This window comes from Apteryx rowi, unplaced genomic scaffold (assembly GCF_003343035.1).
Source record: "Apteryx rowi isolate R43461 unplaced genomic scaffold, aptRow1 scaffold_490, whole genome shotgun sequence".
In the NCBI taxonomy this organism is placed as follows: Eukaryota; Metazoa; Chordata; class Aves; order Apterygiformes; family Apterygidae; genus Apteryx; species Apteryx rowi.
This window is the reverse complement of record NW_020450750.1, coordinates 344,139-358,049: the sequence shown is the minus strand read 5'-3', so window position 1 is coordinate 358,049 and position 13,911 is coordinate 344,139. Positions and strand designations below refer to the sequence as shown.

The 13,911-nt window shown below is 42.0% G+C and overlaps 1 protein-coding gene across 1 annotated transcript in view; it reads right to left on the bottom strand.

The window, feature by feature from the left end:
• The window catches only part of COL12A1 (collagen type XII alpha 1 chain), a 107,453-nt gene extending 94,001 nt beyond the window's left edge, over window positions 1-13,452 (bottom strand). The window contains exons 1-5 of the mRNA XM_026079032.1: window positions 13,423-13,452; window positions 10,896-11,011; window positions 2,201-2,317; window positions 1,297-1,440; window positions 378-434 (exon numbers count right to left, since the gene is read on the bottom strand). Coding sequence (XP_025934817.1) covers window positions 378-434; window positions 1,297-1,440; window positions 2,201-2,317; window positions 10,896-10,968 — 391 coding nt within the window. The 5' untranslated portion in view covers window positions 10,969-11,011; window positions 13,423-13,452. The remainder of the gene's footprint in view (window positions 1-377; window positions 435-1,296; window positions 1,441-2,200; window positions 2,318-10,895; window positions 11,012-13,422) is intronic.
• Between the last annotated feature and the right edge of the window lie 459 nt (window positions 13,453-13,911).

Genomic DNA, 13,911 nt, shown 5'->3' with positions numbered 1-13,911 from the left:
TTTTGTTATCATTTCTGCTATCCATCTTTATCTCCCCATAACAGCTGCACGGGTTCTTCTGTAATGCTTTGTATCCGCAGCACAATACCTCTTGTTAATAGGATAGACACACTCATGGGGTTGCATGGGGTTACACGGGGCTGATTAGTTACATGAAATTCCTAGCTTCAGTACCAGCTTTGCATGTCATTCCTACAATGCAGCTACAAATTCCGTCCATTCCAGTCCCTTCCCAAGCTTTCTTAGCCTTAGATAAGTTTAAAAGTTAACAGAACTGTGCTAAGTAACACAGGGACAGCACTTAGCTTTGTGGGTTTTGGAGCTAGCCCTCAATTAAATCTAAAACATTGGAGGAGTTGAAAGACAAAACATCTTACTTTGTAATTGAGTCTCAACCTTCTTTTCCTCTGGTATTCCTGGACCACCTGTCTGAACTGTACAAAGCACAACAGAGACAGGATTAATGGAGGAAATGRGACTACAGGTTAAATTTGTTACCATCCAAGAAGAAAAGTGTATAAGGAATTAGGCAAACAAATCTGACAGGTCTCAGAATGTGAATACATAAATGCAAGTTATGACTACATCACCTATACTTGCAGATTTAACAACATAATATTCAAGGAAATACAGAATAAAGAAAAAAGTAATAATTAAAAATTCTCTGCGCTTATGTATCTCTAAGTATTTTCCTGAAAATGAATTACAATGTCCCAGGATGCAATATCAATATTACCCCTCTCTAACACATATGGAAACTCATCATAAGTAACTTTCCTGTGGTTGTTTGAGAAGTCTGAGACAAAGTCAGAAACAAAATGTACCACAGAAGATAGTCTACTGTGATTAAATTACAATTATTAAATATAAACCATACAAATTTCAACTCCATATTTTATTACACATATATATTGTGTCATATTATATCATCTGATAAAGTAATTAACTTTTTTCTGCACAGAAATCTGGACTGATTAACTTCTTACTGAGGTCAATGACAGTCTTCCTTTTGACTTCAGCAGAGGCAGTTTATATGAAGTAGGTCTAGTTCAAGAAAACCGGTAGCCTCCTGCAAAGAATTCTATATGGGTTGTTAGCCTCCCCTTATCTCCTGTAAATTATCTTTGCTCCTACCAGGAATTATACTTAATAGGAAAAAAAGYTGGTTTTGCAGCTATATTTGATCAGAGCTTGGGTACATATCAATATTTTGTCAGGAAACTAGAACGAAGCCAAGTTCGATGAATGACCACTTAGTTGTGTTATTTGATTTTCTAACTTATTGCATGTACTTACTTGTCAGTTGACCAAAAACAGGTAGACTCTCTTCTCTTTCATCATATGAAGCTATTGATACAACATACTCTATATCAGGTATAAGATCTGATAAGACAGTCTGGGTAGTACTAGGTGAAAGAGTAAATTCTTTAGTAGGACCATCTGCAATAAACATATAAAAGAGTTAATGCAGTGTTTCAATCCAGTAATACCAATGACAAGTTTCTCATAATCAAAGAAAAAAGCAACAGAGAATGATCTATCTAAATACCCAATGACAACTTTAGAATGATACACTTTCCTCTTCCTTAAAACAGGAATTTTGAAATATTAAACTTCAAACTAAACTGTTCTCAATAATGAACAAAATTACTGAATCAGGTGTTCAGTTAATTCCAGGAAATTGGAACTCAAAATGCACATACAAAACGTGCTACCCTTAAACAAATCATGGTCCAATTCTGATCCAGTATCACTATTACACTGATTATTTCTCTAAGTGTAATGGAATAATGGATATCTTACATAGCCATTATCAGAGGACATGTGACATCACTGCTTCCTTCCCTGATGTGCAAAATTTCCCTTGGGAAAAGTACTAAGGTGAAATACAATACAATTCCCTAATTTTAAGGAAAGAGCACAGAGGAGGAACAAAATGATTCTACTTCCATCTTGTTCCTTCCAATGGAAAAGCATCCAAAACTACTTGCAGCCCCAAAGAGTAAAAGCTATGGTAAGAAAAACTCTTTACTTGGAACAACCACAGCTCCCTCCTGTACGCTCTTTGCTGCTACCCAAACTCGATAATAAACCTGAGAAAGACGTGAATATCTGTTCTAACACCTAACTTAGATACAAGTAAAAATAAATCTATGTTTTTAAAAGATTTAATAATATAACAGAATTTTATAAAGCTCACCATTTGTAGGGACCACCGTTATCCTGTAACCCACTATTGCATCAGGTGGCCTTTTCCATGACATTTGAACATTATGTTCATCTATAATTGTAAAATTCAAGTCTGACGGTGGATTAACTGCAAAAGATTTATACCAGGTGGATGTTTAAAAATTTGAACGAGCTTTGGCAAATGAATAAATAAAATAATGTTGAGCAAAGCTTACTACAATTGTCTTTGCATAAATTTGTTTCCAACAAATATACAGATATGTTGTTGGAAAAGAGTAAAATAAAAGCTGATGAAATATGACAAAACATCAAAGAGTATACGCATTACAGAGGACAGCACAGAACATATGTTTCTTGAGTTGCCAAGACATTCAAGAATGGCCAGCAAAATCAAGCACAATAGAAAACACATTTGGATACATGTACAATGAGTTCACAGATAATCACCACATATGCAAACGTTTCACATAACAATTAAAGGAGTTTTGGTACATGCTGGGTGCAATTCATACAAGCATGCCAATCACAACCTGCTTACAACACCATGAGATCATTAAGAACACTGAGAACACAGTACTCTTCTTAATTAGACAGCAAAGGATTGATCAGCTTTTTAAGTCTCTGCATAGTCATATTTCTTATCAATTATATTTCACTGAATCTAGAAACTTGGCAGAGAAAAAATATTTTTAAGAATACAGAGAATGATTGAGCACTTAATGTTAAGTGAAACAATTTCTATTGGGGTCTAGATACGAATATACATGTAAAATGTATATCAGTAATAATGATATATTGATGTATCATTTTATTTCAAAATGCTGAGAGCTCCACCCCTTTGTTCCTAGAAGCCACTAAAGTGACATACTTTGCTTATGGCTGCAAAGAGCTCAGGAATTAAGGGGTTAATACAAAGTAATGGTTGCAATTTGTGGAAATATTTGAGCTGATGCAAAAATTCATAAAAGCAAGATTCGACCTGTTTACACCAAATTGCCGTACAATTTCCAAGGTGTAAACTTGTTTTCATGTTCCCTTTGCAGCAGGTGTACCCATACTAGTAGTGGCATTTTAACATAAAATGCCAGTATGGTTCCATACAACACAATGGTTAATTATGAAAAGACAACATCAAAGTATATTTATGGACATTTATTCACAGAATTTATAGAAAACAGCAAAGATGGCACCAGTGATCTGAACAAATGACTGCAAATAAAACTTGTAGGAGCTGATGACAGAAGTAACTGAACAGTACAGAAAGAAATAGTTTACATACGCTATTTTGCAGCATCATGCATATGTACAGAAAATGTTGATTATTATTTTTTTAGCTTCCCACGATGGACAAAAGCCTCCATGTACAAGGTTCATTGCACAAAGACGTTTCATAAATATTTTATAATGATATTCTCTTTGTAAAATTGTCATGCTTATTCATGCATTTTTTTACTGACTCACTGTCAGTGCATGGTAGGTGTATTATATATTACTGTTTAAATAGGTCTACAAAGTAAGATTAGATTCAGCCATACTTTCCTTAACTACTTTAGACTGTTTTGCAGGCATTTTTAATAGTCAGATCTTCTCTGCTTCATGGAAGATCTCCATCAAATCTCAGATACAATTGGTTGCTTTGTTTTTTAACATAATTTAAAGAGCAGATAAAGAAACAAATGCTAGAATGTGTACTTACGATAAGACACTGTACAAATACAATAAGTAATACTGAGCTCAAAAAATTGAAAATGAAATATTTTGTGTAGGCATTCTTTTCGCTTTTAATTTACTGTCATTTCCAAACCTAGGATAATATGGCTTTGTAATACTGATACAACAGATAGGCTAGTATTGGAGCAAATGTTATTTTTCCTATTGTCCATACACAGGCAGTGAGATTAGACCATTAACCTGCATGCACAGTTCATTCATCATTCTGTTTACTATAATCACATTGCTAGAGAAAGCAAGGTAGTTACTTAGTATCAAAGTCATGCAACAGGTGTTAATAGTAAAATACATCTAGGTACTAAGAATATCATTATAAAATATTGTTTCAGTAGCAATGGCTCAGGACAAATTTAATGCAAAGGCAGAGACAACTGACCTGAGCATGCTTTAAAAAAAATTCAGTACATGGAAAAAATAGCGCCACCAACCTTGCAAGTAAATTGACCTGTTGCAGCAGAGACTTTAGGCTTTAACTGCTGAAGGACAGCAGCAGCCCAACTTGTTGATATCCAAATGACCGGATTCCAGATAAACTGAAAAACTGACTGTGAGGAAAAGTCTTTAACATTTTAAAGGATTTTAATCCATTTTATGAAAATTCAAATGTGGATCTTGGCAGTTAGAAAGAATAGTACATCGATATATAATTAATGTATCCTTTCATCCACGTATTCATAGCCTTATAGAACAACAGTGTTGTGGAGGACCTTAGAAGTCCCCTAGTCCATCCCATGACCAAGACAAGATCAGCCATCCCATGTCACTCCTGACATGTTTGCTCAAATCATTCTTAAAGACCTCCACTGTGGGAAAGTCRGCCGGCTTCCCCTAGGATCTACTCCAATGACTCACTTCCTCTATCATCATAAAGATACTCATTCCTGATACGTAACCTGAATCTTCATCGCTGCAGTTTAAATCCATTCATTCTCATCTTGCAGCTTATCAAACTGAAGCACTAAATGTTTCTCCCATTGAATTCCCAAAAGGAACTTTGCCCGAGTGAAAAAAGCAGGTTTGGATCCAATGTCATGAAAATGTCTTCTGGATGAATGCTACTCAGGTGATAAAAGATTTCTCTGGCCCGTGAGCTTTTGATACTCATACAGAACCTCACAAACAGCCATGAACCTTCACATGGACCAGGTTTCACCCATGTGAAACTGGCTGCAGGATCAAGACCAAACTATGGTCACATGACTGAGCGTGTTAAGTCAATCCAAAGTATAGCAAAATATTTAGATGATAAAAATCTTATTGTGAGAATCAAACAGGGCAACTGTTACTTGGCCTTATTAAAATTCTTCTTCTGCAAGGGAATGTACCACTGGAAAAGTAATATAGCTGCGATATGGATGCAGACCAGACTTCTATGAACAAAATGCCCTGGTAATGATGGGAGTTTGTCCCATTTAAAGGCACAAGCCTTAAAACTCTCTTTCTACAAAGGCTTAAGTATGATCACAGCTTTACTCAAGCAAGCAATCTTGATGGAAGGCTACTCACGCAAGTGAGGTTGCACATACGCTTACAGTGTAGAGACAGTGTTGATCATCTTGATCCTGTGTCCATCAAAATCAATGACCAACCTTTCATTGACTTGTCAAGGTGTAGGATCATGACTATAACATGTGGTGGTATTATAGTATTCCCATAAGCATTAAAATAGGGGCTAGCGAGTTAAAATGCTGGGGAGAAGGGAAGAAAAGAAATGCACATTTTGCTTAGGAGTGATGATAGAGAATGGATTTCAAACCACGTTTACTTCCTTAAGTCATGGAACTCCATACCTGGACATAGACCAAGCTAAGTCAGGCACAGAAGTCACTGAATTCACTTATGATGCACAGAAATGTATGGCTCCCCTACATGCTTCCAGTGAAGCAAAAAAATGCTGTATGATGCTGTATGACATTATCAGTATCTAACATTTCCATAACGCCAACTTCCACCACTTTTAGAACTACCATAAGATAACTTCCTTCATTGTATATCCTACCTCATATATCACAAAAGAAAGAAAAACAGACATAATATACTTAATTCATTGCCACTCTTTGCATTATATACATATATAATAGCAGTATATTTTCTGAAACAAAAAATATAGAGCAAGGTATTTTTCTTATGTACGTCTTATTCTAGCTTGTATTACTTAACTGGTAATACAAACCTAATGTATAAAAGTCTACAGCTTTTTACAGATAACACAATGTGACTGCTTCAGGATCTCAATGAATATCTAATAAGATAGATGAAAAACATAATCAGGAGATCAAGCAATTTAAATCTAAAATCAGATTTAAAATTATATAATTTGGAAGTAGCTGCCATCCACAATCCCTATGTGAAACAAAATCTGTAATTCCATCACTGGAAAAAAAATAACTATAATTAGTAAGTAAATTAACATGTTAGCAGGCCACAGAAGTTGAAGGATAAGCCTACTCTTGGCCTCACTGAGATATGCCCAGCTGAGGCTGAGAGATACCAATATTCCACATTTATTCTTTTCTTGATATATGGCATGAATTTGTGTGGAAACAAGTAACTAACTATATGATCATCCCAGTCAAGCTCCTTTGAAGTCAGTGTTGCCAATCTGAATGGGAGGAAGAATGAGTTGCAACCCAGCAACATAATAAAGAGCAGCTTCTCAGCTGTGTTAGATATTCATTGCCAATCACAACACAAAAACAATGTCATCTGTATGTTTGCATTTTTTTAATTTTATATATGTATATAAAATTTCTTTAAAACACAAGATAACTCACATGAGTATACTTTGAAAACATTTCATTTTTAATATGTTTATCAAAAAATATGTAACAACACAATTGTATATATATGCACATACTGCATGCATGAATATTTACAGAATGTTAGGCATGTTTTTGCATATATATGCATGTAYGTGCATATGTGTCTCTATACACGCACWCACACACACATACACTTTGCTTCTAATTAGCAGTAGGAAAAATAGGGAGTTACAAGTCACCTTCATGAATATACATACTGTACTTTTACACTTAAATCTACTAGATTCTGTAAGGCAGTTAATCTCTCTTTATGAACCTGGAAATCAGCAACCGATTTCTCAAAAGACAGAGATCAGATATCAACTGCTAATGGAATAAAGGTCCCACCAACCAGATCCAAAGCCATAGGTGAATAACTTGAAAAGTTTCAGCCATCCTGGATCATCTCTGAACCATTTAGTCTATGAAAATTAATGCATTCAACACATGAAAAACTTTTTAATCCTCTGTAACTGCAGTGCTGCAATTATTTGTCACATACTGTTCTGTATGTCTTGGAGACAGATTTTTTATTTGACAAACCTTTTTTTCTACATGAGGCCTTAAAGTACACACAGGTCAAGTACCTTGCTCAGTGATGCTCTCCTCTATCTCCAGTCTAGAAAAGAGACTTTTCTAGGTCTGAATCAGTTCCTAAAAAGCTGAAGACTCAGAACTTTCAAATGTTCAGTGGGATCAGAAATATAATGTGTTACTAATTAAAATACCATGGAAAGAAATTTTAGAGGCACAAAGGAAAGCCTAAAAGTCACTCAGGACCAACGATCTCATTCCTTTTTTGGGCTTCTGAAAACCCCTCTGTATTACCAAATACAATACACTACATAAGCCACGATACCATAACAGCATTACCTTGAGGTCATAACTAACAGGTTATTCACATACCAATCTACTTGGCTTAACTATGACTAAAAAATGAAAGCATTCTTATCTGTCTGAAGGACATAGATTTCCCCTTGCTCTTTGCGATCACAGATGGAAAATAAATTGTGACAAAAAAGAATATGCTTGACACAAAGATATACGCAGAATGCACTGGAGTATTACAGTGCTGGACTAAAGAGACAAGAAACAAACAGATGATAAACTATAGCATCATACACAAGAAGTTAAAGCTGCGAGCAGAGAAGTCAGAAGGATAGCAAAATAGAAAAAGTAGAATTTCACCGTAAAAGAAAAGAGCAAAATGCAGAGCCTGAAAACTGAATGGGCTTCCTTGTCCAGGGTGAACAAACAACTTCCCCAGTGAAATACCAGGAAAGTATTTAGACTTTAGTTGGTTTTACCCCCTCTACTGCAACAGTAAACATCCAAATATAAACCCTTCCATTGGATTATTTCTGTAGGAAAGCTCTATCGCCATTACTGCAGCTCACTACCCTGCCAACAGCAACAGAGCACTGCTCTCACAAAGGACCACAGAGCACCTGTGATACTGATGAAAAAACAGTTTCATTCTGGAGTATTTAGAAATCTGTGCGCACCAGTATCAGACCTACTCCCAGGGGAGACTGAAAAATAAAGGCTGGAGGAGAGCAGAAAAACAGAAAAACTATGTTCTTCCCTCCCTTTGCCTTCACTCCACCTCCCCAGCCCACACCTACAACAAATGGTCACATCAAATGGTCGCCTGCCTCTTCCTCCTCTCCCTTTTTCATCTTTTTCATCACCAAGTGCCTACCTGTATCTCAGGGAAACAAAATTCAAACTGCATCTCTGTTGAAAACCATGGGGAGAGCCACAAAAATAAAGGAAGGAGAAAATAAATGCACTAAAGAAACACCAGTCATACAACTGTTTTGGCACTGGCAGCCTGAGACAGGAACGGTGGGGAAAGGATTGTGCCACAACATGAGGTGAAATTTGGAGGAATAGACTAAAGGGACAAACGTCCACAGGAGAACCTCAGTTCAGCAGACAGGTATAAAGTCGTAATGAGACCAGAACTAAAGTAAGATACAATATGCAATGTACAAAACGATTCAAAATTGAAGCACAAACTTAAAACAGTACAGAAGGACGGCCAGTTTAGTGCAAACAAAAAGTACCCTGCAAAAAGCTCTATAAAAGTAGTTTTTGCAAGAGTAAATCCTAAGGTACTCCTAGTTTTGATATCCCATTTTCAGCACCACTATTTCTCACTGCACGTCCTTCTTGAGATGCTTTTCTGCTCTTCAAAACTCTTGAGTTATGAAAAGTTTATTTTAGAAAGCTGACTGCTGTAGATTATGCATTTCATTTAATACAAATTTCTGAATTGACAACTGCTCTACAACTCACAAGATCAGGCTTTACCTATTCTTTTGCTTAACAATGGCCCACACCTCAAAATCAGAATTAAACAAACTTGCACAGCTTGACTGGTAATGCAGCTGGTTTCCCTATTACAATATAACTGTCTGCTTCTCCAAACATATTTTTCTAGCTTTCAATAACTCAAACTATTACTATTTTAGTCCACACTACAGCTAATTTAAACATTCTCCCTTATATTTTGAAACAACCCACTTCATAAATGTAAACAATGGAGCAGGACAACAGCAACATGACTAGCTCTGAATGAGATCTTTCCTAAAATGGGGAAGAATGCACAAATACACTCACCCTCCTCTTCCCTCAAAACCATGTATTTTTTCAGCTTTCTCCAGAGCAGTGGTCCTGCATTTCAAATGCAACTCTGAAATGACTTTAAATGACCTTTCTGGTTCTTAAGCCAACAACAACGTAGCGTGAGAGGGGAGGCAGCAGGCTGATTCTCTCCTAGGGCGACCAGATGTTAATACTACTAGGAGAAAGTCATAGTTTCCAGAAAGCCAATCTCCTTTAAGTCTGTGTGCCCCAAGCAAGTCCTGCTGCTGTGGGAGGAAATACCCCAGAGGAGCTTCTTAGACACTGTGCTTTTAGCAGCCATGAGCCAAGGCTACCACATCCAGACACAGAGAGGAACCCAGCAGGCCATCATCAGACAACTTGCTTCAATCCAACACAGAAAGAGAAGGAAGGGAAAAGCCAAATTATCAGAAACTGGCTTCTGCTTTTACCAAAATATCTGGGGGAGTTCAAACACAAAGGTTTGATTAACCCTAATATGGAGTCGGGCCCCAAAGGTCATATATAGTCATTGCAGAGCAGGCCATGAAGATGGGCCTCATGGCTTTTTTTTTTTCCTGGCACACACTGTTAACAAAAATACTATTACTACTACAGCCATTCAGCTCACACATAAGAAGATAAACAAGGTCACCCTCATACTTGCTGCCAATCCATCAGGGAGGCAAATGCTCAGGGGCCAGGTCATGTCGAGCCGCACCACGGCGGGCGCCGTGCCGCATGGCGGGCTCCACCATCCGGCCCCACGGCTCTCTCCCGCGCTTTGTCCCCGCAGCAGGAGGCAGGATGCTGCCGGGGACCTGCACCTCCGGCAAGGCTGGGCCAGGGCCCCGCGGGAAGAAGAAGAAGAAGAAGAAGAAGAAGAAGAAGAAAAGGTGCCACACGCGTGCCGGAGCCCAGTGACGGCGGCTCTGGGGGCTCAGGGCAGCGTGCTGGGGAGCGGGTCCCCAGGGGCCAGACCTGCGGGGTGCCCCAGCATGGCGGTGGCCCCCAGGGCCGCCCCCACCCAGGCCCCGGGGGGCGACACCTCCCCTCCGGGCCGGCCCGAACAAACCACACAGGCGCAGAGAGCCGGACTCTGTGGGAGCATTTTATTTCAGAGCTTTGGGTTGTTTAGTGTGTGCGTGCGCGGGTTTTTCCCCTCTGAATCGACTAAAACCAAATGCGGCTCTACAGCGCCCTTCAGAGCCGGCGGGGCCGCGGTGCGGAAGGTGGCGGCGGCGGGCTGCTCCGCGGGCGCGGGCGCTGCGCGGGGCCGCGCCGGGGCGCGCAGCCCGCCTCCTGGCTGCGGGGGTGGTGTGGACAGCACACCAGAGAGACAGAGAGAGGAGAGGGAGCTGCGGTTTGGCTGCCTAGCTGGAAGGAGCAGAGCGCAGAAGGAGCTGGGCAAGGAAGGAGAAGTGTTTCTCTGAAGGAAAGGAGAGAAAGTGCAGGAGCTACACGCAAAAAAAGGAGAGAGAGGGAGGGAGGGAGGGGGCGACTGGAGGCCGGCCGGGAGGCTTGCTCGCCACCAACGCGAGGGGGCAGGGGGGCAGAGGTTACCTTCAGCCTCTACGCGGGAGAGGAGGGCGGCCGCGCACAGGGCAGCCAGCGCCGCGCACAGCTCCGTCTTCATCTCTGCGCTGCCGGATCACAGCGACATGAATGAATCTGCAGCCCTGGGGAGGGGGGGGGAAGGAAAGAGAAAGGAAGAAAGAAGGAGACAAGACGCACGGGTTAGAGGTGGCGTGGGTGTATTCATGAAACATAAAAACGGAGAGCTGCGGCCGCCACTTTATTCCCTTGTCGTCGTCCCCCGCACCCACCCACGGGACCAGGTTGAAACCTCTCGACTTGAAAGCCGTCCAAAACCACGGCAGAGCGCCGTGACTAACCGCGGAGTCTAGCCTCGCAATAACGCGCCTTTTGTCCCTGGCGCGGCGCCGATGGCCCGCGGCTGCCCGCCCCGCTCCGCGCCTGCAGCGCCGGGCGCCGCGGCGGCTCCTCCGGGGGTCGCTGCGGCCCCGAAGCCACCAGATCGCTCTTTCAGCTGGGCATTTCATTCGGCTCCTTTTTCAAAACTGTTGAAGCACTTAGTTGTGTTTTAGTGGTCTCAAGGCAGTTTGGAAACTGCAGTAAAACTTTTTTTTTTGAGGGGTTCTGTTTACGAATGTGCAATTCTTCATTTCTTGAAGGTCTGAAATAGATTTTGCAGAAGTGTGTGTAACACACAACCGAAACCTGAAACGTCTGCCTAGCCACGATGTTTCAACATCTGATAATTCATTTACACATTCTGAGAGAAAATACTTTTAAAATACACCATAAAAAGTAGGCAGAATGAGTCTCGCGATCACTGCAAGTTGCCTAGCAGAACAGGTGGAAATTAGGCCGATTTAGTGATTCCTAATTGCAAGCACCAGTACCTTTATAACTCTGTATGCTTAAAGTCACAACAAAATACTCCAGTAAAACTTCCATACGAATTTTTGTCTGAGAGCTAATATGTACGGCTCTCATTACATACACATAAAAGTGTTGGGTTTTTTTTTTTTTTTGAATCTCAGTAAGTAGGAAAGGGGTGATTTGTTTGAATAAAGTAATAAATACATCATATATCATAATTAGGCTGGAGGAAAGGGAATTCCACAAGCAATTAGGCAACAGATTTTATCGGGAAGGTGCCAAAAGCAAAACAAAAGGAGAAAAATGCATAAATCACTGGTCCACAGAAACAGCTGAAGAGGAATATATTTTCCTGCCATCTGTGGAACTAAACAGCAAAGCCCATTTAGTGGGTAGACGTTATCGAGATCCAAGAATACCCTTCCCAGCTACTGGCACCGAAGTTCACAGGCTTCCGCCGCACTGCTGCATACGGTCGCCCTAGTCAACTGCCTTACAATGAGTAAAATTACCAAGAGCCCACGGAAAAACTGAGCTATGGTTTCCGTTCAATGATACCTCCCGCAGGTAAAAAGAAGTGCGATATTGACCGTAATGAGCCCCTGTCTCTAACATAAGAAGGACCGAAATTAATATTAAATGGTCCTTGAGAGCTCCAAAATCCTTTCACTGCTCCGCGTGGGAAACGGCAAGCCCCGAGCACATTCACTTTAAAACATTCTGCAGCGAGCTCACCGATCTTTTAAACTGTGTTTAAAAGGACTTTTGTCCCGGAAACGTTGTGTGGGCTTGGAGTGCCATCTTTTGATCCTTTTGAAGAGCACCAGAAATGAACCATCGCGCAAAAGCATCTAGAACTTCATTCTTTGTTCCTGCTGCAAGACTGCCATTCCTGATATATATTTTTTCTTTTCTGAAATAAAATTTCTCAGCCAAAACATGCGTTTGACCGCCTAGCCCACCCTTCGTTTTCTTTTCTCAAACTTGTGTGTTTGAAAGAATGCCTAGAGGTGGCGGACGAAATGTCTGCTCCTGGCTGTACTGGGACAAAGCAGACTTTGTAGCAGGACTAAAGGTTTTACCTTTAATCTTAAGCGACCACTTTAAAAAAAAAAAAAAAAAAGCGTGCTTTCACCAGTACCAGTCCATCTCACACTAATTCCAACCACAAAAATTACTCAACGCAATTCCAAACCGTGCAGCGAGCGACATTTACCACTTTCAAGAAGGAAAAAAAATAACCTAAAAAAAAAAAAACAAGAAAAACCCACTAGCTGTCAAAGCCATAAAAATGGGAAACAGAAGAAAGAACTGACAAGGAGCTGCACAGACCCAGGGGAGGGGGAGAGAGCGCTCCTGCCGGAGGACCAGCGCTAGCACCCTCGCTGGCTGCCGCCGCTGGGCTCCCTCCGCAGCGGCCGAGGCTTGCGCGGGCAAGACGCGGCTCCCGCGCGGGTCTGCGCGGACACCTGCCACCGCCGTGCCCGACGGCTGCATACACACTCGCACACACACGCACACACACACGCACATGCGCCTTTGCCCCCCCCTCCTGTGTCAGCCTTCAGTCCAGCGCTACTAATCGCGACCTCGCGCGCATCTCTCCGCGTACGCGGTGCAGCGGGCACGGCGGGAGGGCGCAGCGCGGAGCGGGGCAGGGCCCCGCTGCTGGGCTCGCACAGACCTTGGGGGCGGCGGCAGGGTGCCGGGGGCGGCGGCGGGGCAGCTCCTGCGGCGGCGGCTCCAGCGGACCTGGACGGAGGGAGGAGGAGAAAGGATGAAGCTCCGGGGGCACCTTGTGGAGGCGGCGGCGAGTAGCAGCGGCGGCGGCGGAGGCGCAGAAGCAGCGGCAACAGCTGAGAGCGGAGGAGACGCCTCGGTTACGGTAGCTCCCAACGCGAAGGTCCGTCTGGGAAGACTTGCCTTCTCCAAGTGGGAAGAGTCTCTCCTCGATCTGCTACTTAATAGAGGGCTGTTCCCAACTCTCAATTTACCCTCGTAAGCGGTTACGAAACTGCAGGGAAGGTGGACTGCTGCCACCGGATGATATATGCGCTCCTCTGCTCCAGCAGGGAAGGGGATCCACTTCTGGAAACTGGCGCATACCTCGGCGCATTCCTGCGGCATGAGGCGGGAGGGCGCCGCGGCAGCGCGCCCCGGAGAGCAGGGGCCC